The sequence below is a fragment of the Rhipicephalus microplus genome, unplaced genomic scaffold (genome assembly GCF_043290135.1).
Source record: "Rhipicephalus microplus isolate Deutch F79 unplaced genomic scaffold, USDA_Rmic scaffold_72, whole genome shotgun sequence".
Taxonomy (NCBI): domain Eukaryota; kingdom Metazoa; phylum Arthropoda; class Arachnida; order Ixodida; family Ixodidae; genus Rhipicephalus; species Rhipicephalus microplus.
The window spans coordinates 607,048-633,600 of NW_027464645.1; the positions used below are offsets into that span (position 1 = coordinate 607,048).

The 26,553-nt window shown below is 44.3% G+C and overlaps 2 protein-coding genes across 2 annotated transcripts in view; one reads left to right on the forward strand and one right to left on the reverse strand.

The window, feature by feature from the left end:
- Positions 1 to 3,920, reverse strand: part of LOC119174695 (NAP domain-containing protein SET) — a 40,048-nt gene extending 36,128 nt beyond the window's left edge. The window contains exons 1-2 of the mRNA XM_037425728.2: positions 3,548 to 3,920; positions 1,946 to 2,135 (exon numbers count right to left, since the gene is read on the reverse strand). Of these exons, the coding sequence (XP_037281625.1) occupies positions 1,946 to 2,135; positions 3,548 to 3,817 (460 nt within the window). The 5' untranslated portion in view covers positions 3,818 to 3,920. The remainder of the gene's footprint in view (positions 1 to 1,945; positions 2,136 to 3,547) is intronic.
- An 809-nt stretch (positions 3,921 to 4,729) lies between these two features.
- LOC119174693 (uncharacterized) overlaps positions 4,730 to 26,553 on the forward strand; it is a 28,306-nt gene continuing 6,482 nt past the window's right edge. Inside the window, exons 1-4 of the mRNA XM_037425726.2 lie at positions 4,730 to 5,134; positions 6,878 to 7,533; positions 15,904 to 16,428; positions 23,559 to 23,747. Coding sequence (XP_037281623.2) covers positions 4,849 to 5,134; positions 6,878 to 7,533; positions 15,904 to 16,428; positions 23,559 to 23,747 — 1,656 coding nt within the window. The 5' untranslated portion in view covers positions 4,730 to 4,848. The remainder of the gene's footprint in view (positions 5,135 to 6,877; positions 7,534 to 15,903; positions 16,429 to 23,558; positions 23,748 to 26,553) is intronic.

Below are 26,553 nucleotides of genomic sequence, written 5' to 3' on the forward strand. Positions count from 1 at the left end.
ACAAGCCCATCAGACATGTGGCAACACAAATGAGGATCAGGCACCAGCACAGGGTACAAAATCCAAGAGGATGGCTGCGGATTCCCATTACTGTATGCAACACTGTAATAGGGCCAAGGCTTTTTGCCTTGGCACTGAGTGCTTTGGTTGCAAGCTAATGTGGCTGCCACGACCTATGGAGATCCATCATGCATACTTGCCAAGTTCAACGATTCTGAATCCAGGAGATTTTCGCAACGGGCACCGGGAGGGAGCGCAGCTGGCTGCCGCGAAAGGGTGGGTCAATATCTTGCTCACTACTAGATATTTTTGGACAGGAACGCCAAAACGCTTCTAGCCCCTTTAAAGTCTTCACTGCTTTTATTTACCGTTGCGTTAGCAGTGTACCCTTGGAGCTCATATATTGCTATCGCGTCACCGCGGCCGCAGCTTTATGTGCGGTGATGCGCACAAGATGACGCGCGGCAACGCACACAAAATTATCTATAATCGCATCTGCTGCGGTTTTGTCCACAAAGTTTGCGATAAGCAGTGTTGCTTTGACTGGGTGAGTGGTGGACGCGCAAACACTTTTGGAGTTCTGTTAGTTACGTCGTCGTTATACATTATCACGGCTAGAACGGCCGCCTTTTGTCGACAAATTGTGGCAACGACAATTACACGCATGCCCCACTCGCTCGTATCTGCGGCAGTTTCACATCACCGAGATGCAAATATACGTTTAGATGAACGCCTCCCAAGCTCGTTTATTATAAGATGAAGTGGGTTTGCAAAAAGCCTGGAGTAGATTGACCTGAATTTTTGTCAACGCAGCCAGATCATACACAGAAATTGCATTTCCGGGATATTTTCATGACAACCATACAAAAAAAAAAAATTGCGGTCAAAATCTGGGATTCTCACAGGCAATCCAGGAGACAGGACTTGGCAGGTATGAACATGGCAACCTAGCATGTAGTGTAGGTGAGCACATTTTTATCTATAAAAACTTATAGCAAGAACATGTACTAACTGCCAGGCAAGCACATCAACAAATATAGACGCATCTACAACAACCCTACAGAAGCTCCTCTAAAAACTGGGGTTGATGGGAAGATTCAACACACTTGTCGAGTGGTACTTTATAATGTAAGCAGTTTGAAAATCCGCACACACCTTCCAAAACAGGCTGGGTGGTTCACACAGTCTCGAGAACACACTAATCGAGCTGTCTCAACCAGAAATGACAGCAAAACGCAGAGTTGGCTACAATGACAAGATGACCCCCACAAATGGAACACTAATAATAAATTACACAGGAGCTGTCACCTTTCCCAAAATGTGTGCACTTGAGATCGTACATGATAATACTGCAGTGTTTCTTGTTTTACTCAAAGGGGAATGCCATTAAGGTGATAACCTCATTGTTACCCAGACATCTTGAGTATTCTTTCTAATGAACTAGCAGTTGTTTGCACCTGTGTAATTTTTTCAAGTATTTTCAAGGCGCCCCAGTTGCTACCGTATTACAGTTGCAATGAAATTAAGCATTATACATTTGTGAGGGCTTGATATCCCTTCGCGCATCCAGCATTCAATAGGTTGCAGACAGCGGTCCAGTGCCTCCAAACAAACACTAATCCAAATCTATTGGACTAAAGCCGTAATTACCCAGACCAATATAGTGGCCCAACTGTGCAGCTGCATATCTGAAGCAAATCCTCTGGGCTTGCTCTTTCAAGCGTCTTAACAGGGCCAAAAAAAAAAAAGCAATTGAGCAATGGGAGGCAATATTAACTTAGAAGTGGCAAACAACTCTGGGCCAGCTGGCTGGCAGAAAACTGCTAGCGTACAAGGGCTACTGTCTGTCGTTTAGGCAGAGGCAGACACGTAATAACCAAACCGCTAGGCCCAATTAACTTGTATACAAGTCTCTTTCTTTAAATAATGAGGCAGAGGCACTTACCAGAAGAGCCAAGGTGGAACTCCTTGATGAGAACATCATTCTCGAAGTAAGGATTCTCGTCGAAGTAAAACTTGATCCTGTAGCCAGACTTGATGTCCTCAAACTCTTCCACCTCCAGCTTGGAAAGGAAGTGCAAGCTCTCTTCCTCCTCTTCATCGAGGATTGCCGAGATCTGTGGATGGTTCACAAACTGCACGTGCACAATGCTCCGTCAAGGAATCAATGGCTGAGCAGTCCACAAGTAATCTGAGATTTTACCCAATGTTATCACGCAAATACGACACAATAAGATGGAAGTGTTTCACGCTTGAAGCCTCCAAAACTCGCTTTCGGTCAGTTTAAACAAAAGTCGCTGTTCTATACTTCATCCGAAGGTCGCGCCACTTCCTTTTCTGTGTTTGTTTTCGCGTATCAGCCGCACTTCGCCCCGAAACGGAACAGTTCGATTAGACTGTCTGGCAACGTTGGGACCGGCAGCCACGCGTTGGTCACGAGTTTTTCGCTCTGCCCCTTTGGCGACGCTCGAATTTGTCGCAATCATGAGAGAAATAAACAGTCGCGCACATGAAATATCGTACAGAAGTAACAGAACTGTGCAGGAATACAGATGACAACGAAAAAGGTGCGAACCGATCACATCACTAAATCGCGCCACACAACGTGGTCACGGCGTGCTAGCCGCCTCGGCGAGGGTGAGCAGGCATTTTTGAACACAAGCGGTACAGCACGCGGCCGAAGCCTACCACGCGTTCCCAGCCGGTGCGGTGGCGCTAAACAACAAACGCCGTCTCTGCGGCGGCGGACAGCAAATAAATAAAAACCGCGAAAAGATCGTTCAATTCGAAGGGTGGCACCGGTGAATAGCACGCAGAAGCGCTTGCCGCTCTTCTAGACAGCGTCAACCACCCCCCTGAATCGCGATCGTCACAACTCCAAAATCGGGCCACTTTTCGCCGAGAAACTGGCCGAAAAACCTGGAATCGGCATCACGCTGAACTAAGCTCACGCTTAACACATCCTTGGGGCACGGGGATCGCGCCAGCGCAGCGTTACAGGCAAGTGCGCAAAGCAATGCATGGTGCCAGCACGCCAAAGCATGCAGCCCCCGTAGAAAAACATGGACGTCGCTAGCGCGTTAGGCTTAGTGCCTGAAAACAAACGAATCCACCACGAAATACCGCCCCGGTGCAGCAACGCGACTACCGAGTCCCGGAAAGAATGTTTTCAGACAGCTACGGACAAGCAAAGCATGAATGGCTACGCATTTTACTATCAGAAGCCCGGCAAATCAAGCGCCCTTTCGCGTCTCCGTGCCGGCTACCGGGCATCGCAAGGCATTGGCGGGAAGACAAGTAACACGTTTCATGCAAATACAAGTTGGACTCAAACACGAACAGCGCTTAAACGCCTCGCGTGCAGCAAAACCACACAGACACATCCCAAAGAAAATAACACTCTCGCGAGCACATTATAGAGCCTCGCGCGCGAAAATGTGCATCGAACAAAGCATGTGCCAGCGCAGCCAGCCACCGGGTGCACCATATTAGGCTTAACTCGAGAACAAAACTCTCATGCAACGAAACATTTACCAGGAAAGGATACGGCTGTCACCCAGAAATTTGGAATCTTCTTGATTAAGTCATTCCTCTTCTCGAAGAACGGTTTCCTCAACTTGTTGTACTTCTGTTCCACCTTCAGGATCTCCTCGCTGGCCTTCTCGTTGAGCGCGTCTATCTCATTCTGACAGGCGTCGATTTCTTCCAGCGCCTTCTGAGTCTCAGCATCGTAATCTCTGCTCTCATCGCCGTCGCCCGACGCCGCGGACCCTTCGGCTTTCTTCGCTTTCTTCGGTGCAGGCGCGCTGGTAGACATCGTGAACGGTGGCCCGCGACTTCGACAAATCACACAAATACGGGCTCCACACTGCTTGCCTTCGCCGAGACTCGCAAGAGAAGACTTGGCCTGACTTGGATTCCCAATACGCATGCGCAAGTCAAATGGCGCCCGGCATGCAAGACGCGTTCCTATTCGTTACCTGTGCCCATCTAACCAGGAATCTCATTGGCTCGCTCAGTAAACGTAATGGCGCCGAAGGAGCTGAAGGCAACATATCATTATATACCAAACGCGCGGCGATTTTGCTATTTCGTGTAGCTTGTTACAGGCGGCCGTTTAACTATTTTAATAGCCAGCTATTCAATTAATAATATGCAGCTCGTTGTTGCCATAAAATTCACAGGTTAGTTTCATTTTTGTGTGGGGTGGACGTTTCTTTATCGCATTTCTCATTTGGGGTAAGTTTTATTAATTTAGCGAAAACATCCACTGTGCTTGCGAGTGTGTTTAGAGTGCACATAATTTTCAAACATATAGCGAGCAGTGTGGCGTCCAGTTTACGCTGTGTTCTGTCCCCACCATTTAATGTAGCTGCTGTAAAGTACGGTGTACAAAAACCGCGCTGTCCGCCGCTCACGACTCGTGCGGAAGCCGTCAAAGCGGAGTGTTTTCTTGGCATTTATTAGCGATATGGGCAAGAACTGCGGCTCGGATAGCCAGTCATCTCTCCTTGAAAAATATTACTGCTGTCACTGTTGTTTACACGAATCCACCGAAGAAAAATAATGGCAATTCAAAGCCATGCGACACGGGCGCCCTCTGATGTAAACCACGCGCATGCGTGCAAAAGCGCACAAAACAGAAACCAACGTTGCCCGACGTTGCTGCTCTTTGGAAGCAAACAGTAGTACGCCTGGTACGCCGTGCGCGATTGGTTGCGCGGCTGTCTAGCCACGTCACATGACTTTCAGCCGTTCGCATCGTCCAATGGTACGAGACACGACGAAACCCGTTCGTATTCCGTCCCGCTGGATGCGTTTTGTTGCAGAGGCAGCAGGCCACGCAAAATGGCTTCAAGCTGCCACAACGTCATCGACGATTGTGTTAAACGTTGTGCCAACCGCGAAAACCACACGTCCGAGCCATCGTTGGAGAGGGCTGACGACACCGACCCGAGCGGCGGCAGCCATTTGAAGAAGCGAGAGCAGCACAGCTGCCGAAATCTGCCTGGACTGCCCCCGAGTGAGGCGTACGGCACGGACCTCACCACAGACTCTTCGCCGTCCGAGTATGACGACGAAACTGACGCAGTAGCAGCTCACGCTTCTGAGTGCGACATGGAAAGCGCACAAGGTACCGTTGAAAGCGTAGACTCTCGCGAGCTGGCTAATCGCGCAGGCGCCCTGGACGGGACATCCGTGCGCCCGTCTACTGGGCGACGTTAGCCCTACAGGCGTGAAAAGCTTCAACCTTGGGATAGTCTGCGAGCGACCGCTGGTTTTCCACATCTATTCCCCGATCGCACTAATCGCTCGCACCGAGTTGCACGCATCGTAGCAATATCTGCGCAGACAAACGGGATTACGAGCGAGATCGCGGCTTATTGTGTTGACCCAAGTCACGCTGGTGTTGTTATCGCTTATTTTCTTTATATATTTTTCGGCGGGCGTTGGGCATTTTGCACTGTTGTGGTTCGCATCCTTTATAGCTGTATATCCTGTGTCGTGGTTCCGATCCCGAGACTGACGATGTGCGATTCGCTGGTTGTGTGTTTTCGTGGCCGAAGGTAGCCTTTTGAACATGAACTGTTTTCATTTCGACAAAGAAGTCCCGATTCCTCGCTCCGCCCACACGCGAGTTCACACTTATTTGGAGGCTGGAAGAAAAAAGAAACCAACGGTAAATTGTCCCACTCGGTCGGGATCGGGGGCAGATGACAGCTTTGTAGGTGAAACGATCGATTCGATTTTTGTTCTCTCCCGTCTCTGTGGGCGTTAAAACGGGGTCGGTTTCACAGCGTGCAGTTTCGTCTCGCAGCACCTTTTCAGGTTTCGTACTTTTGGAACACAGCCCTGCGCGTCGTCTGATTTCAGGTGCGCACAGTCGCGATCACGGCTGACCATGGCACGCGGTACGCAAACTCCCGCCCAAGCGAGGCGTCCTTTCAAATTCCGCGTTGCTATTTCGGAAACGTTTTCCCCATACGCGCCATGCGTGCCCCCTTGGCGGGCGGACTGCGCGCCTGGCGTTTCCTGAAGCGCCTATCACCCACGTGGCTGGACTTGTTATGACTGCCTTAATCTTGAGTAGTATGTGTAGCGTGGCGGCAATCCTGGGAAGCGCCGAGCGTAGGCTTTTCGCTCATCGTCGTCACGGTGACCTTTTGGGGTCGTGCGCACTGCGCTGAAAATTGAGACCCTCAGCATATCTTAGTTACCGCGAAAGTGGATATGGCTGCAGCAATCTGGGCCCGTCTTGTGAACTTCGACTGTGAGGCGACGGCAATAGTGTGCGCGTATTTCGGGTTTCGGTTAGTGTTTCGCCGAAACAGTAGTTGTTTGGAAACGGTAGTAGTTGTTTAACCAGAACGCAGGAAAAGCGATGGATGGGGTATTTTGGTGATTGTTCTCCTGGCTAGAAGCTGCGCATAGAAACTTTATTATGCCTTTGGGCCGTAGTATATGGCGTAGCTCTCAGATATTTGGCATTATAGCTCTAGGAAGCACTTTATGCGAAGGCATAATTTATCTCAAGCGAGTGTTTGCCTCTATTACCGTTTGGAACATCAAATTTTCTTCACTGGCTCAAGGTGAGCTTTTAAAAGGTTTGAATGCCAGGTTGCATGTGTAATTTTTTGAAAGAGACGTTTATAATGCTCCAGGTTAACATTGTCCCAACTTTACACATAGTCTACATAATAAGAGATGCGGTTCGAGATGGTCAGGTGTAGATGGAGGCTTAAAGAGATGAAAAACATCCTTAAACATGAAGTGTTGCCCGACACAGCTTCGTGATTTGCAATTGTAGTGGAGTGCTCCTGCTTTCAACACTGCTCATGCGCATTCCAGTAAGTTTTGTTTCTCAAATCTTTCCCAGGAAAAGAAGCAGTTTCACAGACGATGCCGTCAGCTGAACTTCTCCCGGTGCCCCAGACTGCAGAGGTGGCTTCCCCCGCGTCTGCCACCATCCCTAAGACGCTGCAGTCCATAAAGGTTTGCGAAGTGCGGCTCAATGGCAGCACGGTTGCGCAGCCTTCTATTTTGCCCAGCAAAGATGCTGCAGTGCTGTCGAACGGTTGCGTGGTGCCGACTGTGCCACAGCCAATGCCTGGCCCTGGGCCCCCGTCAACTGCGGTGCTCACTGCAGCGGCATCGCCTGTGTGTCTGCCGCAGCAGGCTCTTCTCTCAACTTCTTCTTTAGCACTGTGCCTGCCAGCATCAGAACAGACTGCTGTGCTTCCGAAGGTCAAAAAAGACGGCGAAAAGAAGAAGCGGTCGACGAAGTCATCCAATTCTTCAAAGTCCGGTTCCAAGTCCCACTCATCGAACAGCGGGGAAGCTGCCTCGAAGTCCGAGAAGAGTCGAAAAAAGGCTGACTCTTCTGACCGCACTGATCGCAAGGAGCGGCGCAAGAAACACAAGCACCGTGAGGACGAGGAGTTGCACAGCGCCAAGTGTACCTCCAAGGAGGGAAGCAAACACACGGAACCTCCAGAGAAAAAATTGAAGATTTCGAGCAATACGGCAGCCAAGGTGAGCATTGTGTGTGTCTGTTTATACCTGTGTCCTGAGAGTAAATTCGATGTCACCTTAAGTGAGTAAGCGTCACATGCAATTAAAGCACTTCAGGAGGTGTCACATAAAAACACTTAAGTACACGTGATTTTTAGTGTACTTAGTAGTAGCTTCTCTCCATTTCTTTTTTATCAAAGCTTTTGCCGTCAGCCACACCAGTCATTGAAATAATCAAAGAAACCATTGTGCGCTCTTCTAGCTGGGTTTGCTTTGGTTTATTAAAGGGAACGGTGTTCATTAAGCTTTTTAAGGTTCGTCCTGTGTTGGTTTCATCTACTTTTGACTGATGTGCAGCGATTCTTCTTTCCATGTGTGTGCGACAACAAATCTGAAAATTTTCCAGATGCACATTAGTCTTTCCAACAAGCATGTTGTTTGAGCACTACTTACGCTACTGTTTCTTTTCTTTTTTTCTTGTATGATTTCTTTGAATCTGAATTACTGTTGCTCTTTATAGAATGAAAGGGCCGCTGCTACCAATGTAGTATAAAGTGAAGAAACGGGGAGTTGTACTTACTGACTGCAGCACTAAGTTTGCCAGATATATTGAGGCATTCATTTGATTGTGCAAGCTCTTGGCCCATAGAAGTTAGAAAATTCACTTGTTTCGAACAATAAGATCTGGTGTTTTATGACTCGAAAGCACAATGGGGTTATGAGGGACGTCATAGTGGACACCGAAATGCGACCACCATGGCAGGGATCGAAGCCGCTGCAGCCGGGCACCGTAACCACTGATCTACCACGGCGGTGATCCACTTACATCTGTACAAAAATTCTTCCACAGTAGGATTGTGCTACCTTGATTGAACACTTATGCAGGCAGAATTCTGGCTTCTTGTCCTTACTACAGATTATCCTTGTGTTTAGGTGCAGTCAAGTCGAACAATGAAATTGTTGTTCTTCTCGATACATGACTGTCATGCAGTCTGCTTGGTCACTTTACATTTTTAGGTAATGGAGTTTAAAGACTTAATATTTAATGTATGCATATCCTGCCTGCAGTTGCCTTTGTTTTTGTGCAAAGAACCATTTAATGGCCTGTTTGAAGACCTAATGGGGAGCACTGTGTCCAGTCAGGGGAGAGTGATAGTCCTGAAACGCTGTTTAATGCTGGTTTGTTGTTTTGCTGATGTGACGTTTTGCTGATGTGACTACTCTCCGACACTATGTTTTGACAGCCTTAAACCTTCTAACATATGCGACACGTGTTTCTGATGCGGTGTTTGACTTTCAGGTTATCTTCTGTATACGCATGCATCTGTCGGTGCTCACGTTCGTCATTCTTTTGCTTCCTCGGGCCTGCCTTACCTGTATTTACACAGTTCTTCGCACTGCTCATTTTTACCATGCATGTAAACCAGCTTGTCCATGTTCTTATTCTTAATTTATGCCATTGCTGGGAAAAAATACTTTCAGCAATAAGTACAGTGCCACAATGCATTTTGTGTTGCCGTTCATGTCAAGGCTTTTGCTAGCCTGTCAGCATTCCTCGCATGGTGCTTCTTAACGGTAAAGTAGAAGCAAACAAAATGCTACGGCCTTTTACTTCAAAAAGCTTCATGATATGTTGGTGAACTTTTTTTATTTTTTAGTCCGCATTGAGTGCACCTGCAAAAAAAAGCACAGCTGCTCTTCTGAAGTGCCCCTGTTTTTGCGCATTTTAAATGTGTGCAGAGAGGAACTGAAATTGCTAAAAATTTGCGTTCAGTTTTGGCTCAGCAGAGCAGCGTTTCTTGGGCATTCTTAAGACTGCACTGATACAAAAATTATCAGTCGTAGCATTTTTTTCCCCCTTCAAATGAAAGGCGAAGGCCTCAAGAGCCCAGTAAATGTACTGCTAAACATGAATGCACCCTTAAAAAAACAAAAAGTTAATAGAGTGCGTTGAACCCCAGGTGGTCGAAATTTCTGGAGCCCACCACTACTGCGTCTCTGATAATCGTATGGTGGTTTTGGGACGTTAAACCCAACATATCAGATCAAAGTTAATAGAGGGTGTTCTTGGAAGCTAGTTTCGGTCCCTACTGTACCCAGACATCAGGACACTGCATGAGCTTCTCACCACATGCTCACGTGAGATGTGATTTTTCCACGGTTGCTCTACACCGTGGCTTTGTTGGTGATGCGCATGCAGCCATTTTCAAAGTTTTGGTGCTTGACATCACATATAACGACACTGCTGCGTGAAGCTACAAGAGTTCGTACTGTAATTTGACGTCAAGTTAGTCCCGATGCCGGTATGTGCGCCATGGGAAAACTGACTTTAATATCGAAATGAAATATCTTGCCAGCATTTGCTAAGCCTCGCTCTTACTCAGAAATGTCTCTGGATACAGGTGATTTGTATGGCAGTTTGAACACACTTCCAAAAAATGGTGTCTGTACCCTCTAAAGGGGCCCTGCAAAACTTTGTGTGTGGTTATAAATCGGTGCCGATCTGTAGCCAAGGCTCCTGAGAGTATGTGAGCCAAACATTATAGCTCAGCATCTAAGAAATTACAATGAATCCTCAAAGTTGACTAGATGTTGTTCCCTCTTGGGCTTACATATGATGCCATGAATTTAAAGTCTACTGCCATTTGCTGAATTGAGGATTTTTAGCTGTATAATTGCTGCCGCTGCCATGAGATCACATGTAAAGTAAGTTGCTCATTTGAAAAAGGAAGATGCTGAAGACAATGACACTTGCTAACAAATGTACCCCCTTTTCACGTTTTCTGTGCGTTGCTTCCAGCGCACGCTTGTTGGTATGAAAGGAGAGATAAAGCATTTAAAGCGTGCCGCGAATTCCTTGAACTCTGATCATGCTTGACAGATTCCAAAATTTTGTGCTGCAGTTGAAGCTTGAGGCAATAAACTCCTTTAATGAAACATCCAATCATTACTTTTAAAGGTGTTACTGGGTACCTTTGACGAGATTCTATATAGAAAACAGATTCTTTTTCTTTTTAGTAGTTTAATTCTCCCACAATACCAGAATTGTTGGTCTTTCCGCGAGATGATGTTTGGTAAGCGAAAAAACATATGAGGGAAAAATGCTGGTGGCATCTTATAAGTTCCTGCACCAATTGTGTACCATGGCGTCAGTGATATTGGCAGTGTTTACGGGGACCTGGATTATTCCTAATTTGTAAAAATAAAGTATGCTGTCCTCTAATGGGGCCACAGACTGAACACAGCTGGTTACAGAAAAGTTCATTGGACTATTTTCACCGAGATATAAAAAATGAACATAGAAATCTCTAATGGCGCATGCAGAGATTTTATCGTGAAATTTAAAAATGATACTTTGGTCCTGCTTTTGTTCTCCATTATTATAGCTGTGATTGTGAAATTAAAGGGGCCCTACAACATGTTTTGAGCATGGTCAGAAAATGCTGCCGATCGGTAGTAGAGGCTCCTGACAACACGCGAGCCAAATGTTATAGCGCACCACGTAGCCTGGAAATCACAATAAATTATCAAAGTCGGCTAAAAATTGCTTTCTCTCTCCTCAACAAATCACGTAATATGCCCACAAATTACATGTAGCTAGCCCATCTATCAGCCATTGGCTAGTTGAACATGGTGCGCTCGTTCGTTACAGAGATCGCCGCAAGAGGCCGCTGCTTGTCTACGTGTGCGCGCCCGATTGCACTCAAAAAGCAGCACATTCAAATTGAAAAGAAGAAGAAGAAAAAAGTGCTCAAGGTCACCAGGCGCGCGTTACTTTTTTCTTTTGGCCCTGCCATCCCTCCCTGCTTAGCTTCCAGCGCTTTTGTCGGGATGAGAGGAGAGAGAATGCAATTGCAGCATGTGACAAAAACCTTCGTAACTTCACTTGCTCCGGACAGATTTAAAAAATTTTTGTGGCGTTGAATTCGTGAGGTAATATGCTCTTCCAGTGAATTTATTTCATGGTTATTCGAAAAAGTGTTTCAGGGCCCCTTTAAAACTACGTCTTTGTGAGTAAAATTTGACTGTAACCCTATTAATTGTTTCAATTGCGTGTTTTTTAGGCGTAGAAACTTGGTAGGATGGTCTACAGTAGATGCAACTATTGATTGAACAGTGGGAGTTTCTGGTGCTGTGTTGAAGAGCTGCAGCATGGACATAATGATTGTGCTGGTGTAAATTGCTAATTACGTTAATGCAATGGGCTGAAGTGCAGGCTTTGTTATCAAGTCTTCTTAGTGGATTTGGCTTACAGTAAGTGGCCGGAAAATGGGGGGGCTTACTCAGACTTACTCATGATATATGTATTGCCCATGGGGCTCACTCGTACTCTCCAAAAGTATAACTCACAGCTCAATCATAGTCTGAGTGAGTCGACTGATCAATCAGTTAGTTTATGATTAGCCTTTTGGACCAATGCTCAATGCTCTTTAACACCAATATCTCACATAATCAGTAATCCACTTGGCACCTTTTGATCTCATATTTATTAAAATGTGAGTTATCAGTAGTTGCAATCCAGTAAAAGCATTTTCATGAAGGTGTTTGCTGAGGGGAATGGTTAAGGTACTTTTTCCCTCCCTAATTTCCGTCTTTGATCAATAAAGATTGAGCTAGTGTGTTGAAGTATGTTAGTAGACGTTGTGGGGTCGCGAAGTGGAAAGCGCCATGCTCTTACAGTGAATGGACACAGAGTAGACATGGTCGGACCGAACCAAACAACGCACAATAATTTAACTACTTTTAGATTGATGATATCGTCAGCCGATTTATCATACATCAATCGTGATCAACACACTAAAATAATCTTACACAAAATTACACAACACTCAACATGACAAACACAAGGACACCCACAAGGCGGCTTCGCCAAGGCCTGACTCACCACGAGGGCCTATGGTAGACCCAGCGCTATAGAGAACTGTTTGCGTCAAGCCCCGCCGCGGTGCTCTAGTGGCTAAGGTACTCGACTGCTGACCCGCAGGTCGCAGGATCGTATCCCGGCTGCGGTAGCTGCATTTCTGGTGTAGGCGGAAATGTTGTAGGCTCGTGTGCTCAGATTTAGGTGCACGTTAAACAACCCCAGGTGGTCGAAATGTCCGGAGCCCTCCACTACAGCGTCTCTCATAATCATATGGTGGTTTTGGGACGTTAAACCCCACATATCAATCAACCTTTTGCGCCAAGCGCTACGTGCCAAAGATGCCTGCTCATCTCTCCTGTGCTGCCAGGCGTCACTGCCGGCACTACCGCTCTGACCATGATGATAATGGTGGTGGTGATAAATGCTCGCGAGCATAACGCCACCTACCGCTTTATAGTTGTGAACCCGAAATGCGGCCAATGTGCGGGACACGTACACCACGCCGTGCAAACAACTTTACAGGGGGTGTCAGCACCCTCAATGTGAGTACAAAGGTGAGCTGATATAAGGCTGTTAGCAGTGCTGAAGTTCAGTGTACATGGCCATGGGCCGGCGATAATGTTGGCTCACTCAGACATAGGCTCGCCGAAGTTTTCTTCATCCGGACTCAAGTTCACCAAAATATGATTGGCCTCAACTCACTAAGGCTATTGACTCAAGCTGAGCAGTCGTGTGATGGCATCGGAGAATGATATCCTGCAGGCGCGTGATGAACCAACGCATTGTACTCTAGTCAGAACGCGCTGGTACACGCTAGTGCGTTCGGGCCATCGTAAGTGGCTGTGTAAGAAGCTGTGGCCTCTCCCCATACATCCTATCAGCAATCACATGATGGCATCACAGAAACAAGATTCTGCAGATGCGCGATGAACCCACGTGCTCCCACATGGCATAGCAGTGAACTCGTGTGACGTCGTTCGGTAAGAATTTGGAACGAGTAACAGCAACAGAAACTACAGTGAAGTCATAGTGTGCTCCACTTGTAAGGATGCGTTAACATAGAGCAAGGTGCCCTTGATGATCGAAACAAAATCGACCCATTCGCTGCTTCACATGCTACTCACTGTTAGCTTTAGTGGGAGATGGTGTAATTTCCTAATTTATAAGCATGAGCACTCGTCTGGGTTCGGAGATTAAGCCCCATGTGACGTTCTATGAGTAAAGCAAGTATTGCTAACATCGGAGATAATTTGCAGGATGCACACTATACCTTGTCTGGCCCCCGAGGGGGGACTATTGTTCCTCACTTCTTTCCCTCTGCTGTTGAACCACTCTCCACGTAGATCTGGCAGGTTCGGCCAGGAATGCTTTATTTTTCTTGGGTGGGAAGGGGGAGGGGGCATATTTAACATTTTTGAACGTGCGTAGTTTCACTCTTTACGGTGAGTAGGGATCCGATTTGGAAACTGCGGCTTCAACGGCATCAAAGTCTGAGTGCACAATTAAGGAGGGGGTTTTGAAGTGACACAAAATTGGTCTCAATGGTGCTAGCAATAATTATACAGTACATTGGACCATTCACAATTCAATATTGGGATTACCAGACACAAAGCTACAAATTACAGTAAAAAAAAAATATCGCAAATGAGACTTTCGCTGCCAGGGGTCCTTTAAAGGGCCCTACAACACTTTTTCAAGTAGCGATAGAATGGATTCAGTAAAGGAGCTTATTGACTGTTGTAAAGATTTTTAGAATCTGCTCAGTATGAGTGAAGTTATGAAGATTTGTCACACACTGCAATTGCATTCTCATCTCTCATTCCTATAAGATCGCTGGAAGCTATGCGTGAAGAGATGGCAGGAGGAAAGAAAATATGGCATGTGCACTTCGTGGCCTTGAGCACTTTTTCTCTCTTTTTGTTCTTCGAGTACGCAGTTTTTCAGTGCAATTGCATGCATAGACAAGTCATTGCCTCTCATGGCTGCCCCAGTAACGAGCATGCTCAAATCAGCCAATCGCTATGACAGTGTGGTGGGCCGAGCCTACCTCACTCGTCAGCTGGGACTCACGCACACACACACACACAAGGAAAATTATCAAAGCAGCAATGCTGCCAAAATTTCACTATGTTGTAACATAGCCTCATAACAATATCATTCCCCCGTAAAAACATAATTGAGTAATTACGGTTGTGATGGAAAACTGCAGCATACTTGTTCGTTTCTCCAGCGTGCAGCCAAGAGTGACCACTGTCGGAAATGGGGGGCTCGCGCTCCCTTTCCCTCTGGCTGGTATGCCTATGCGCTGTGATGAGTGATTTTTGAGCGTGTAGCATCATTTGTCGAAAGAAAAGGGAGCAATTTTTAGCCGACTTTGCAAATTTATTGTGACATATATATATGCACTATAATATTTGGCTCGTGTGTTCTTGGGAGCCTCATCTACAGATCACCAGCATTCTATGACCATGCTCATAAAGTGTTGCAGGGCCCCTTTAAACAAGAAACTCAGCCATGCGTTTTGAAGGAACTCTCGACAGAAACACCAAATTTTTTTAGACTTGCAGTGTTGCCTTTCAAAGCTCATATTTCTTGATCTAGTTATGGTCAATTGATTGTTAAAAGAAAAAAAAAATGGAGCACAAAGATTTCTTTCTCTAATTCTGTGACAAAGTCCCAGTGAAAGTGCTATCACGATGAAGTGGATTTCAAAGCATACATATGAATATTTTTTATTGTGCTCAGTAGCGATGACCTGGTAAAAAGTTCTTGACAATTTTCAAGTCTTGACCTACGGCTCTTTTATGTTGATAGAATACAATGTTCTCTATTTTTATCAATATGGGCTGGAAGAGATGTTCAAAACAATATAATCGTATAGCTAGTGCAATGACCGTTTTGGGGTCTTACTCACCTCCCAAGCATCTTCTGCAGCATTGTTTTCTTTTTGGTCAAATATTTGGAAGAGACCACTATCATGTAGCCTCCGAAGCTCCTGCGTTTGATTGCTAGCCTTTCAATTGGGTTTTGTGAACTAGAGGGCAAGTGGTATTTCATTGTCTTGGACACTCATATGTAAAAACCCTGCTGCATGTAGTGTGGTAATATTTGGCTTGCGTGTTTACGGAAACCTAAATTCAAAGTACCGTTTGTTTTTTAGAACTGTTGCAGGAGCCCTTTGATATTTTCGCTACTGCCCTTCTGTTATTGGTGTGCTAAACTGACACTCTGTGTTTGATGTTAGATATGCGAGACATTCTGTGGCTCACATGTCATGCTTTTATTCTGTTGCATATATGCTTCTTCATCTGCTTCTCGTGCCATTGCTTATTTCTTAAATAATAGGAAATCTGTGCATAGAATTGAAAACCGCTCTCTGATGACATCTTTTTCAAATTTTTTGGTGATTTACTCTAAATGAGGTTGGCTTATCTGAAGCCAAAACACGTGGCAATAGCTGAGAATGACAAGAAGTCTGTGTTAATTCGTGTTTCCTCACATGCTGTTACCTTTCCTTCCCACTCCAGTCGTCCGGACATAGCAGCAGCAAGAAGGATCAGCTCCCGCACAAGACGAAACCTCCTCCTGCTCCACCACCGACGACAACACCTTGCATCACCATCGCACCGCCGCATCCGCACTCGCATCATCAACCCCCATCGTCAACGCCACCATCCTCAGTACCTTTGTCATCCCCGCTGACGATTTCACCTGTCAAGAACTGCAGCAGCGGTAGCATGTGCTGTCGGTGTAAACGCAAGTGTGCTTCGCAGCGAAATGTGGGCATTCAGTGCAAAAAGGAGCGCCATGGCAATGCCCACTCGGCTTCTTCTTCTTCTGCCCCTCTGGGCCCTCCATCTGTGGTCGTCGGTGCACTGTCTCTTGTCCCGAGAATGCCTGCTTCTCTGGAGTTTGGACACATGCGCCTGGGACGCTTTGTGCGCCGAGAAGTGCACCCCAACGGAGGCGGGGAAGTGCTGCACTTGTATTGGGACGAGATCTGCCACCTCGAGCCAACTGACATGATGCGGTTGGCAAAGGATTTTCTCAAGGTGAGCTGTAAACTGATAGTACTCCAATATCAACTTTAACAAGTTTGAAAGTTGGGTTAGTTGATGATCGATCGCCGTACCGTATAGGCAAAGTAGTGCACTTCAATGAGGATAAAGGGGACAAGAATGATTGAGCATCTTGTCATTTTTGTTCCTTTTGTCCTCAACAAAATGTGCTGCTTCACCTGTACAGTATGATGGTAATGTCAAGATTTGGAATATGACATATTTCTTATGTATATGCAAAGAGCAATATATAACTAAATTGTATATGGTATCAAATATCTTTTTGGAAGTTTCACGTTATTGACAGGAGATTGAATTTACATCTTTAGTATTCTGAACTTTAGTCAAATTTGCTGTTAAATTGTATATAGTGAAATGTTATCTGCTCAATTTGAGTATCAGGGCCATGTAAACTGTTCATTGGCAAATTAATTGCTACAGCAGAGTATGGAAAGTTGGGCTGACTAGCAGTTCAGTGAAATGAGCTTCATCATTTCTTATGTTTAGAAGTCTAGCATTGACCCCACGAAAAAAAAAAAAAAACTAAATTATGCTTTTGCTTCAATACAACACATAGTTATAGCTATAAATACTTGTAGTCTGTAATAGTGATTGATTACGGATGAGCCAGTATTGTGTTAGTATTTGAATGTTCAGAGTATTTACTCGTCCCCAATGTTGCTTCAATACTCTTATTTGCATTTGTTTGGTCGAAGAAGATTGATCACTGCACTTGGCTGAAAAAAGAAACAAACGTCCCTGTGAAAGCAGCTCTGAAAAATATGCAGCACATTTATTGACTGTCTCTTTGCACTATAAAATGTAATAATTTCTTAAAGAACATCAGGAAATTGAGTTTGTGGTGTTCCAGAAGGTTGTAGAAGTGCACTAACATGATTGGCTTGCACATCTGCATAGACTAGAGTCGGCAGTGTATTCACTGCGTTGCACTTCGGTAGTCACTAGCTTTATCATATCAAAGTGATGGCAGAAGTTTTCATTATACAATTACCGCCTTATTGGCGTATGAGATCACAATTCATATCGTGGAGTTCTGAGTGAACTGTGTTTTTTCATAGTAGAAGACTTAACCTCTGTTCCGTTCAGAAATGAAGGATACATCTGTCACTAAAGAGTTCCACACTTGTCTTTGACCACATTCTCTCCCGGCATGATATTGGGCAGTGTGTTTGGGGCTGGATGGTGCATAGTAGAGGAAGAATAAAACAGCATTTAAGACTGAACGATATGAAGACACAGACACAGTGCTGAACTAACAAGCAAGGCTTATTGCTAACTGCGAGCAGGTATCTCTTTGTAGATACCTTCTTCTTATTTATTGCAGTTGATTTGCAATAAACCTTAGTTGTTCAGCGCTGCATCTGTGTCTTTATCTTGTCCCATTTTGAGCACTGCTTTGTCCTTCGTCTCCCGGCAAGATCACCTGCCGTCTGGCTCGTCAAGTCAGTCTAGACTACACGCTTATTAGTGGAGGTTTATGTGGATCTGTCTTTTAGGTCGAAATAGCACTGCATTCCAAAGTTTAATCGACAGTAGTCCTAACGTCTATGATATCTGGAAACTGCTGCGATAGCTTTCAGGCTTTGCAAACTGTGTGCAAACTAGGGTTTGCGTTATGTATTATTACAAAAAAAAATAATAAAACAGCTCTTAAACACAAGGTGTTCAGCGCTGTGTGTGTCCCCTTTCTTCCCTGCGTCCTGTGTTTAAGTAAGCGCTGTTTTATTTTCATCATGGAACCTCACCAACTCGCACAATCTGCTTGTCTTCATGTTTTAGGGCAGCTGCAACTCTTGCAGTGTTAGTTCTTTCATTTCTGGCTTTGCAAGTCTCACCACCTCATAATTTTTATTTATTTACTTTATAAGTATGGCACGAAATTTACGATTACAGGAACAGACAGTAAAGCATGGATCTTTCACTTACAAAACCTATGCCTCAAGGATTCACAGGCACATGTACTGTATGTAGACCTTGCACTATAAAGGGCTTAGCTTGTTTCACGTGCGATACATTATGTGCTGTGGAGTGCAGAACTGTTTGAATTCTCCTTTAATGAAGAAAAAAGCTTCGCACGTTGAGCTTTCCAGAATTTTATCATCGCATCTGGTCATCTGTTGATGTTGAATTTACTTGGAGCTGCTGCTTCATGAAGTGTTTACAGCCTCTGGGTACGTAATGGCGGAGGGTACTAGAGATAGGCTGTAGTACTTGAATTGCAGGTCGCATTCAGTCTTTTTTTTTTTTTTTTAAGAGCTTCACTGTTGTAGAAAAAGAAAAAAAAAGCCACAGCTTCTATCACAGCGATGTATTTTATTGAATAACAGTGTGTGCTTATTGACCTCATACTGCTTAACAAGATTTCACCTCATCGTGAAAAGTTTCTATTTTGTCTTTGCTATTGGCTAGAGTTCGTTGGATGGCTGTCACAAACACCTGTGGCGCTCAAACGTTACAAATTCTTTTTTGAAAAAGTCTCTGGTATCTACAATACAATTAAGGCCTTATGAGATTTAAAAGAACCCAGAAGTTGTAAAGTCAGCTCACTGCATCGCACTTTGCCTCTCAAATTGACAAGATTTCTGCTTCTAATCTCATTGCGTGTTCACTAGGGGATTTTTACTGTCTGTGATGAAGGTTTTTTTGGGAGGGGAGGTGGGGGGAAAAGCTAGATCATTAAAAATGTCGATGGCAAAATTTCGAGTACAGTGTCGCCGAGAATGCTTATTAGAACTTGGGTTAGTTGGTAACTCGTCATATTCGCTCGAAAAACACTCCCATATTCACCCATACATCTACTCAAGGAACACACCTCACGCACAGGGCTCACTACCATCTGCTTATTGTGCATGACTGATAATCATATATGCCCCGCTGTGGTGACCTAGTGGCTAAGGTACTCGCCTGCTAACCCGCAGGTCGTGCGATCGAATCCTGGCTGAGGCGACTGCATTTTCGATGGAGGCGAAAATGCTGTAGGCCCGTCTCCTCATATTTGGGTGTGCGTTAAAGAACCCCAGGTGGTCGAAATTTCTGGAGCCTTCCACTACAGCGTCTCTCATAATTATATAGTGGTTTTGGCATGTTAAACCCCATATATCAATCAATTATCATCATATATACTTATCGAGTGATCTGCATGTGCAGTGATTTACCAAGCAATGCTAGATCAGTTAGTGCTTCTAGCTGGTCTATTGTTTTCTTTATTCTTTGTTGCTTGTTAGGGGGGGGGGGGCTGGGTTTGGCACCACTTGGTGGATCATTGCACATGCAATAAGCAGGTGTATGTGCACTGTGTGTGTGGTGTGCTTCTTGAGTATAGTATGCGTGTGTGAATGTGTTGTTCAAGAAAATACGAACAGAACACCGGTACCTGAGTTGACCCGAGACAGTTGATAAAGTAGCAGTTGCAGTAGAATGAAAAGATTATCCATGAACCAGTCAGAATCAGGCTCTAAATCTTTGCAGATACCGTGCTGGTCTCCATTATTTTTAAAAGAAGAGCAGCAGATGTCATTCCAACTTCTTTTTCTTCTTGGCATCGTTTTAAAGAAAGTGCTTGAAACTCTATGCATTGAACAAAGTATCTTGCCCTCACCCCCATTGTCAAATTACAATTACAGAAGTTGGGTGAATTATTTACATTTTATCCTCTCTAAAGAGCACCAGATCAGCTAAATTTGCGGAGCCCTCTTCTACACCATTCCTCATATCTATATCATGGTCGTAGAACATAAAATCCTAACAATTGTATTACTATTATTTCGTTCGAAGCAACATCTGATTTATGAACAAACGCTAGTGGTTTCAAAGCAAGCACTGTTCATTGGCTTGCCTGACCTTGTGTATTGTCACTATCAGAGGCGGAGCTGTACTTTTTTTGGTCTAAGCTGTTTGCAGTTTATCTAAAGCACTTGATAAGGATGACAAACACTCATATATTGAGATTGCAACCCTGTATGAGATACAGGCCATCTGAAAGAGTGGGTGAAAGAAAAAGTGTAGCCCTCCTTAAAGCATTGTTCAGTGATTTTAGGCTAATATTCATAAGCTGGCTGTTAGTGATGGAAGTGCTGCTGCAATCGCTCCAAACTCCTCCAAAAGATAAATGCTTCTCCAAAGTGTAATATTTGTTAGTAACTGCTCTAAAATGGGACTGGGAAACTGAAAACAGTAACTTTAATCGTGTGACTGCTTAGCGAGTATGAAAAATAGCAAGTGTGTATTGTTATCTAGTATATAGCTTGTATACTAGCTGATGGAAGGGGGGGGGGTTATTCTAGGATTGTTAATGCATATTTGTACATGATGGACTGCTTTGTAAAATGTGAGATTATTTTATTATACTTCGATTTGTGACTGATTACATTTACCACTTTATTAACTTTGACCTCATTTATGCCACAGTGGCATACTAAGTGTATAGGTCATTTAGCTTGTTTTATTTTTAAAGTTTCAGTGGGGTTATATTAGCGCAGTAAGAAAATAGCACACCAAACTTGTGCCAATTATAGCCTGTGGCTTTGGCAATAGTTACATGTGATTGTGGCTGCTTTTGTAATTTGGCACTTGGCTTCACCTCATTTATATCGCCTTTGCCACAAGTGCTGGCATTTTAAATATGTGTTGCTCATCTTACTTTGCATTCAATAACCATTCATCTTTTCAATTATTTATTTTTTGAAGTTTGAAGTGATTATTGCAGGTTAAATATTATTACATAACAATATGTTAGTAATAAATATAATGTATTTATGAGGTGCCCGAATGATGCTTTAGACTCTGGGAGGTATTTAGAATCTTTGGCCATGTGCTCTGAAAAAAAAAAAAAAATTGGGGACCCTAAAGCGTCGTCTTTAATAAGAGTTGAATGCGATAGCCATGTCCTGTGCCTAGTGTGTACTGAGTTCAAAATGGCTTGTGTTAGTGAAGCTTGTTGTATAAACATCTGCAACTCTTCAACATATCTGTGTGTGCAATATTTATACATATATTTAGCGTACTTTCTTGACGTGTCGCTCAATGAAAAATTGCAACACGGTCACTTTCTGCCCAGATGCTTTGCTTAACATCGATTCCCATGGTATGTGGAATCTGCTGAATTTTTCATGTTAGCATGGACAAAGGTGCGCTTTTGTGGCTGCATGCAGTCGTAGTTCCCACCTTCTCGTAATAATGACCGAAGTTATGTCAAGGTGATAGTTTAGTGATGACTCTTCGCTTCGGTTACACTGCGTTTTTAAGCAATAATGCCTTTATCCGGTAATCACTATAGTGTCAGTAGTGCCGTAACACTTGGGGCTGCATTTGTTATAGTAGTTCAATTATTAAAACTCGAAAAATGACCTCCCATTGTTCTATCGTTTAGTTCCTCTGAGGGTTTAGTTCCTCTGAGGCTTTCCTGTTGGTGCTGATTATTGAAAAAATATTAAAATATTTGTTCTTTTTTATATTCGCACACACGTACGTAGAAGTGCAAAGTACTGCATAGTTCTATTTAGGGTATACTCGTTTTTGCTTACAGGAAATTATTTGGCCAAACACAAAAGGAACCATTTAGGGGCAGTTTTCTAATGGTAAGACTTATTTGTGCAGGCTAGTTTAAAAAGTTGTAGCAGTGGACACTGTAGTAGACCGCGGTGATCACATTTGCCGAATATTATAGCACGTGTGTGCCGCACAGACCCTCTATTTGGAAAACAATCCCATGCCTGTTTCTGTCGCCTGACCAATCGACTTCATACACACAGTCTGACTAAGGCTTGCCCATGCTCAACTTGCGCACCGCTAAGCTCGTCGATTCGTTCTTTGTCATGAGCACGTTGATTTGTTCTGTGCGGCTGAAACTGTGGCGATGCCATTTTTGTAGAGCCCGAGAATCAGGGCGAAGCAATATTGCCAGAACGAAAGTTTCGAAGGCGTCATGACTACTTCACCGCAAGGGATAAAGTGCTCCTCACTCTCAGTTTTCTGCTTACACCTCTATGACATGTGCTCATGTGGGGGAAGCGGCTCGGTTGTTTGCCACGCCGATGACTTATCACGGACGTCGTGTCACGTTGCCAAAGTAGACATAGTCACGGTGACAGGCTGTTCTTCGCTGAGAAGGGTGGAGAGCAGCCGTGTGAAAATTTGAAACCGGCCGAAACTGATGTTCTAACCCCCGTAAGATCATTTTTATAGCACGTGTTCGCAACAATCTTGTGGCAGCATGTTAACATAGCAAAAGGGTGCATATTTCTCTTCATCAAAATTTTTGAACCTCGGTGTTGTTTACTGGCCCTTTAAGGCCTGATAGAAACTTCAAAAAATGTAAGCAAGCTATCGTAATATCAAGAACAACAGCATTAATTGAGGATAGTTTGCATAACCTACCCGACATGGCAGTGGTGTCGCAAATTACCACTGCTCACTTGGTCACTTCTGACACTTGTTTTTATGTGATGGCAGTTAATATCAACACTCCTTGGTGGGTCTTTGCCATCAACACCACTGTGCCTTCTGTGTGTGTGTATATGTATGTATAAAATTCACTAGTCTAGAAAAAACTTTTCTTGAAATGCACGACCAGGAATTTGAATTAACTACCCCTCACTCCGTCATGCAACTTTTTAAATCATGCTGCCATAGAGCATACTTTCTCCATCACAGTTGTGGCCAGCTATTCATATTTACTGCTAGTGGTATGCAGAGCTCTCAGGTGCTTATGTTTGGCAGAGGCTTGTTCACCATTACTCTCAAGATGGGGCTAAGAAGGGTTCACTTTAAATGTCCTGCTCATCTTTTGCTTGCCGGAGGTGGGATGCGTGCGTCCACCCAGAACTTTGACCTACATGGTTTGGTCACCCGTGCTCACATTCTCATCCCCTAAAGAGGGGGGTTTGAGCATGATGTACTTTCACTGCAGTTAGTGTGTAAGGCATAGAACATGGCGAGCGTGTTTGCGGATAGAGTTAGCTGCCAGCCTTTTGTCTTATGATACCCCGATTTCTTGCTGTCCTATTCAGTGCTCCGCCCTTGTGGTAAAACTGTAAAATTTTTTTTTTCCTCCACAAGTTATGTTGACATTTTACGAAGATTCAATTTGTGTTCGTTCTTTGCAGGAAACTTTCTATGAAGATCCACCAGGTGTGGCTCGCTATGTCATGGGCATTGTTCACGGTGCAGCGCATGGTATGCCTGATTTTGTCGACTACTTTGCCGAGCACCATCCCAACCTGGTGGTCAAGTGCGGCGTTTTGTGTCGGCATTCGGACATCGAGACTACCTCCATGCTCAAGTTTCAGGAAATGGTAGGTGCTGTTTGGGGAATGCCGTTTTAGTTCTGCCGATTTCATAGTACAGTGTTATGAAAATACAGTAGACTGCCAGCTAATATGAAACTCCGAAGAACTGTAATAATCTTTAACACAACGGATTCATACCTGCTGGAAATGCACGTGCCCTTTTGTTGCTAGTGTGAAAGATGACGTGGACAGATGGATGCTTGTGCACTTTGGCCTGTGTGGCGTTTGTAGCCTGTCTGGCCTTTCAGAGTTTTTTGTGAGTTTAGTAAATTATTCTTCTACTACAACGTCTTGTGTTCTTCAAGGACGCCCCGAAGACAACATACCACTCTAAATGGTAACGCTTCTTATGGTTAACCAATTATCCATGCCCAAAAACAACAATAATTGGCACTAAAAGCGATAATGCCACAAAAGTCTAATTACCGAAAAAAAGTAATTTAGTCATCATTATGTGTTAACACTTTGCTGAGCTGTAGGTTTTCACAAACACTGTTATTTTTTTATTTTAATGTTTATTTTAATGGGGATCTGTCTGCCTTCCTGCAATAAGATTATGCAGCTGGGGTTAGTTTTAATATTTCACTGTTCTGCTGTGGCCAGAAAGGTAATGCAGTACCAGTTTTCGTGACTTCAGAATGTCAAAAATGAGAGTGCACTTGAATCGCACTTTCTAGAGAAATATGTGGCGGGCCACTTTATCGACTATCGAAAAATTGACGCAAGCAAAATTTACCTTCGTAGAGTTTTGCTTGCCAGGACTAAAGAATTGGAAAAGTGTTGAAGCACGAAACAAAACCCTCTGACTGACTTGTACCTGACGTAGCTGATGTACCTTCAAGTACATCAAGTTAAGCAACGCAGCCCACATAGAGAGCACTGTTGGACTGATTATGATTAGCATTTAAATATATTATGGATGTTTGAGCCCATTGGATTCAACATCATACGAGCTTGTAACACCCTCCTGGAGGCGACAGAAATAGAGAGAAGGAGGTAGTATGCACCAATGTTTATAGCAGGGGTGAAAGTGCTGTGCCATCTTGCGCCAATCTGTCTTGCTGCACCAAGCTGTGCATAAACGGTATTTTGTGCGTACAATGCCTAATTTAGCCAAGTTTAATCATCGACCGAGCAACACGCATTGGATTCACGAAGGACGCATTCGCATGCAGTCATTAATATTCCGAGCGGTTCGGTCACCTTGTATTTCTGTTCATGCATGGCGCTTGCAGCTTGTCACTCATGGATATATATAATTTGTGGTATGTCTGGTTGCTTCATCAGTATTGAATATTAGGAACAATCACTGGAATTTTTCGGTTTTTTTTTTTTTTTTTTCATGAACAACATTTTAGTTAACAGTGATGTGTGACCCTAGAAATGTGCTCCGAAACTAACTTGCATAGTTCCAAAACACACCTTTTGGTGCTCCAGAGCTGATTCAAAACTTCCCTTTTACTGCTCCAAAGCTGCTCCAAAAGACTGAAGCCCACTTCCACCCCCGCTATAGCGAAGCCTAAAAGCCATACAAAATTTGCCATGCAGCATCTATAAAATTGTGATATTTGGGCACTTAGCTTGTCTCTGTCCTTACTGTACCGCCCCGCCGCGGTGGTCTAGTGGCTAAGGTACTCCGCTGCTGACCCGCAGGTCGCGGGATCGAATCCCGGCTGCGGCGGCTGCATTTCCGATGGAGGCGGAAATGTTGTAGGCCCGTGTGCTCAGATTTGGGTGCACGTTAAAGAACCCCAGGTGGTCGAAATTTCCGGAGCCCTCCACTACGGCAACTCTCATAATCATATGGTAGTTTAGGGACGTTAAACACCGCAAATCAATCAATGTCCTTACTGTACCATTTCTTCTAGTACCATAAGAGCACTTTGTATGTCTTCTTTCATTCTCTACACTGTCTGTAGTGCCACTTCGTGGTGACTCTCTAAACAAGATTAAATGTAAGTTGAAGAGGCTTGATGCTATATATCATTGAACAGAAAATGTCGCTAGAGCTAAAATTTCAACAGTGTGGCAAGGGATATTGGTCAATATGTAATGGTGGATTTGTTGATTAGTCACGATAGCTTAAGACAGTGCAAGCGCGTGCATTATGGATACAGATGACACAGAATGTAAGAATAGACACAAATAAGCAGTCTTGATTTGAGTATTTTTCATTCTTAACAAGGAGAGCTTGTGATAAACTGCACGAAACCACATTAAAAAATAAGTATAGTTTTGGCTTAGATACAAGCAGTTCACAAGGTGAGGTCAGTCGATCGAAATTGCCTGCTTTGTAGCCACTGGAAACGAGATGTGCGCTGTCACTGTTTCGGACTGTGGTAACGCTGAGTCTAATTCCTTTGACGGTAGGGTGTCATCACTGTCACTGACGTATTGGTTTCTTATATGACTGTAACTTGCAGGCAACCTCTGGGCCCTGCTTATCAGAAAAGAAGTGTGTGAAAGATCCGTTTACTTTTTTACTTGAAACTGCATGGCTTTAGCAACCAGCACTGTAAAAGTTGCATGCCTATGCAAAAGTAGTTATGAAATTACTTTTGAGCTTAATAATTTAAGTTTGTGATAGAAGACAGTCGTATATATGTAACAAGCAGTTTTGGCTAAATTACATAAGCATCACGCAGATAAGTATATTACAGGAAAGCTTACATACATGCATTTTCACCTAATCCATTGCGGCCCCGACATCAAAATATTGGCTCTGGTGACATTCTCTGTTCGACAATTCGTCATCCTCGGGAGCAAGCCATTTCACCCGGTGATGCATGTCACCACAGCAATGTCGTCTCCA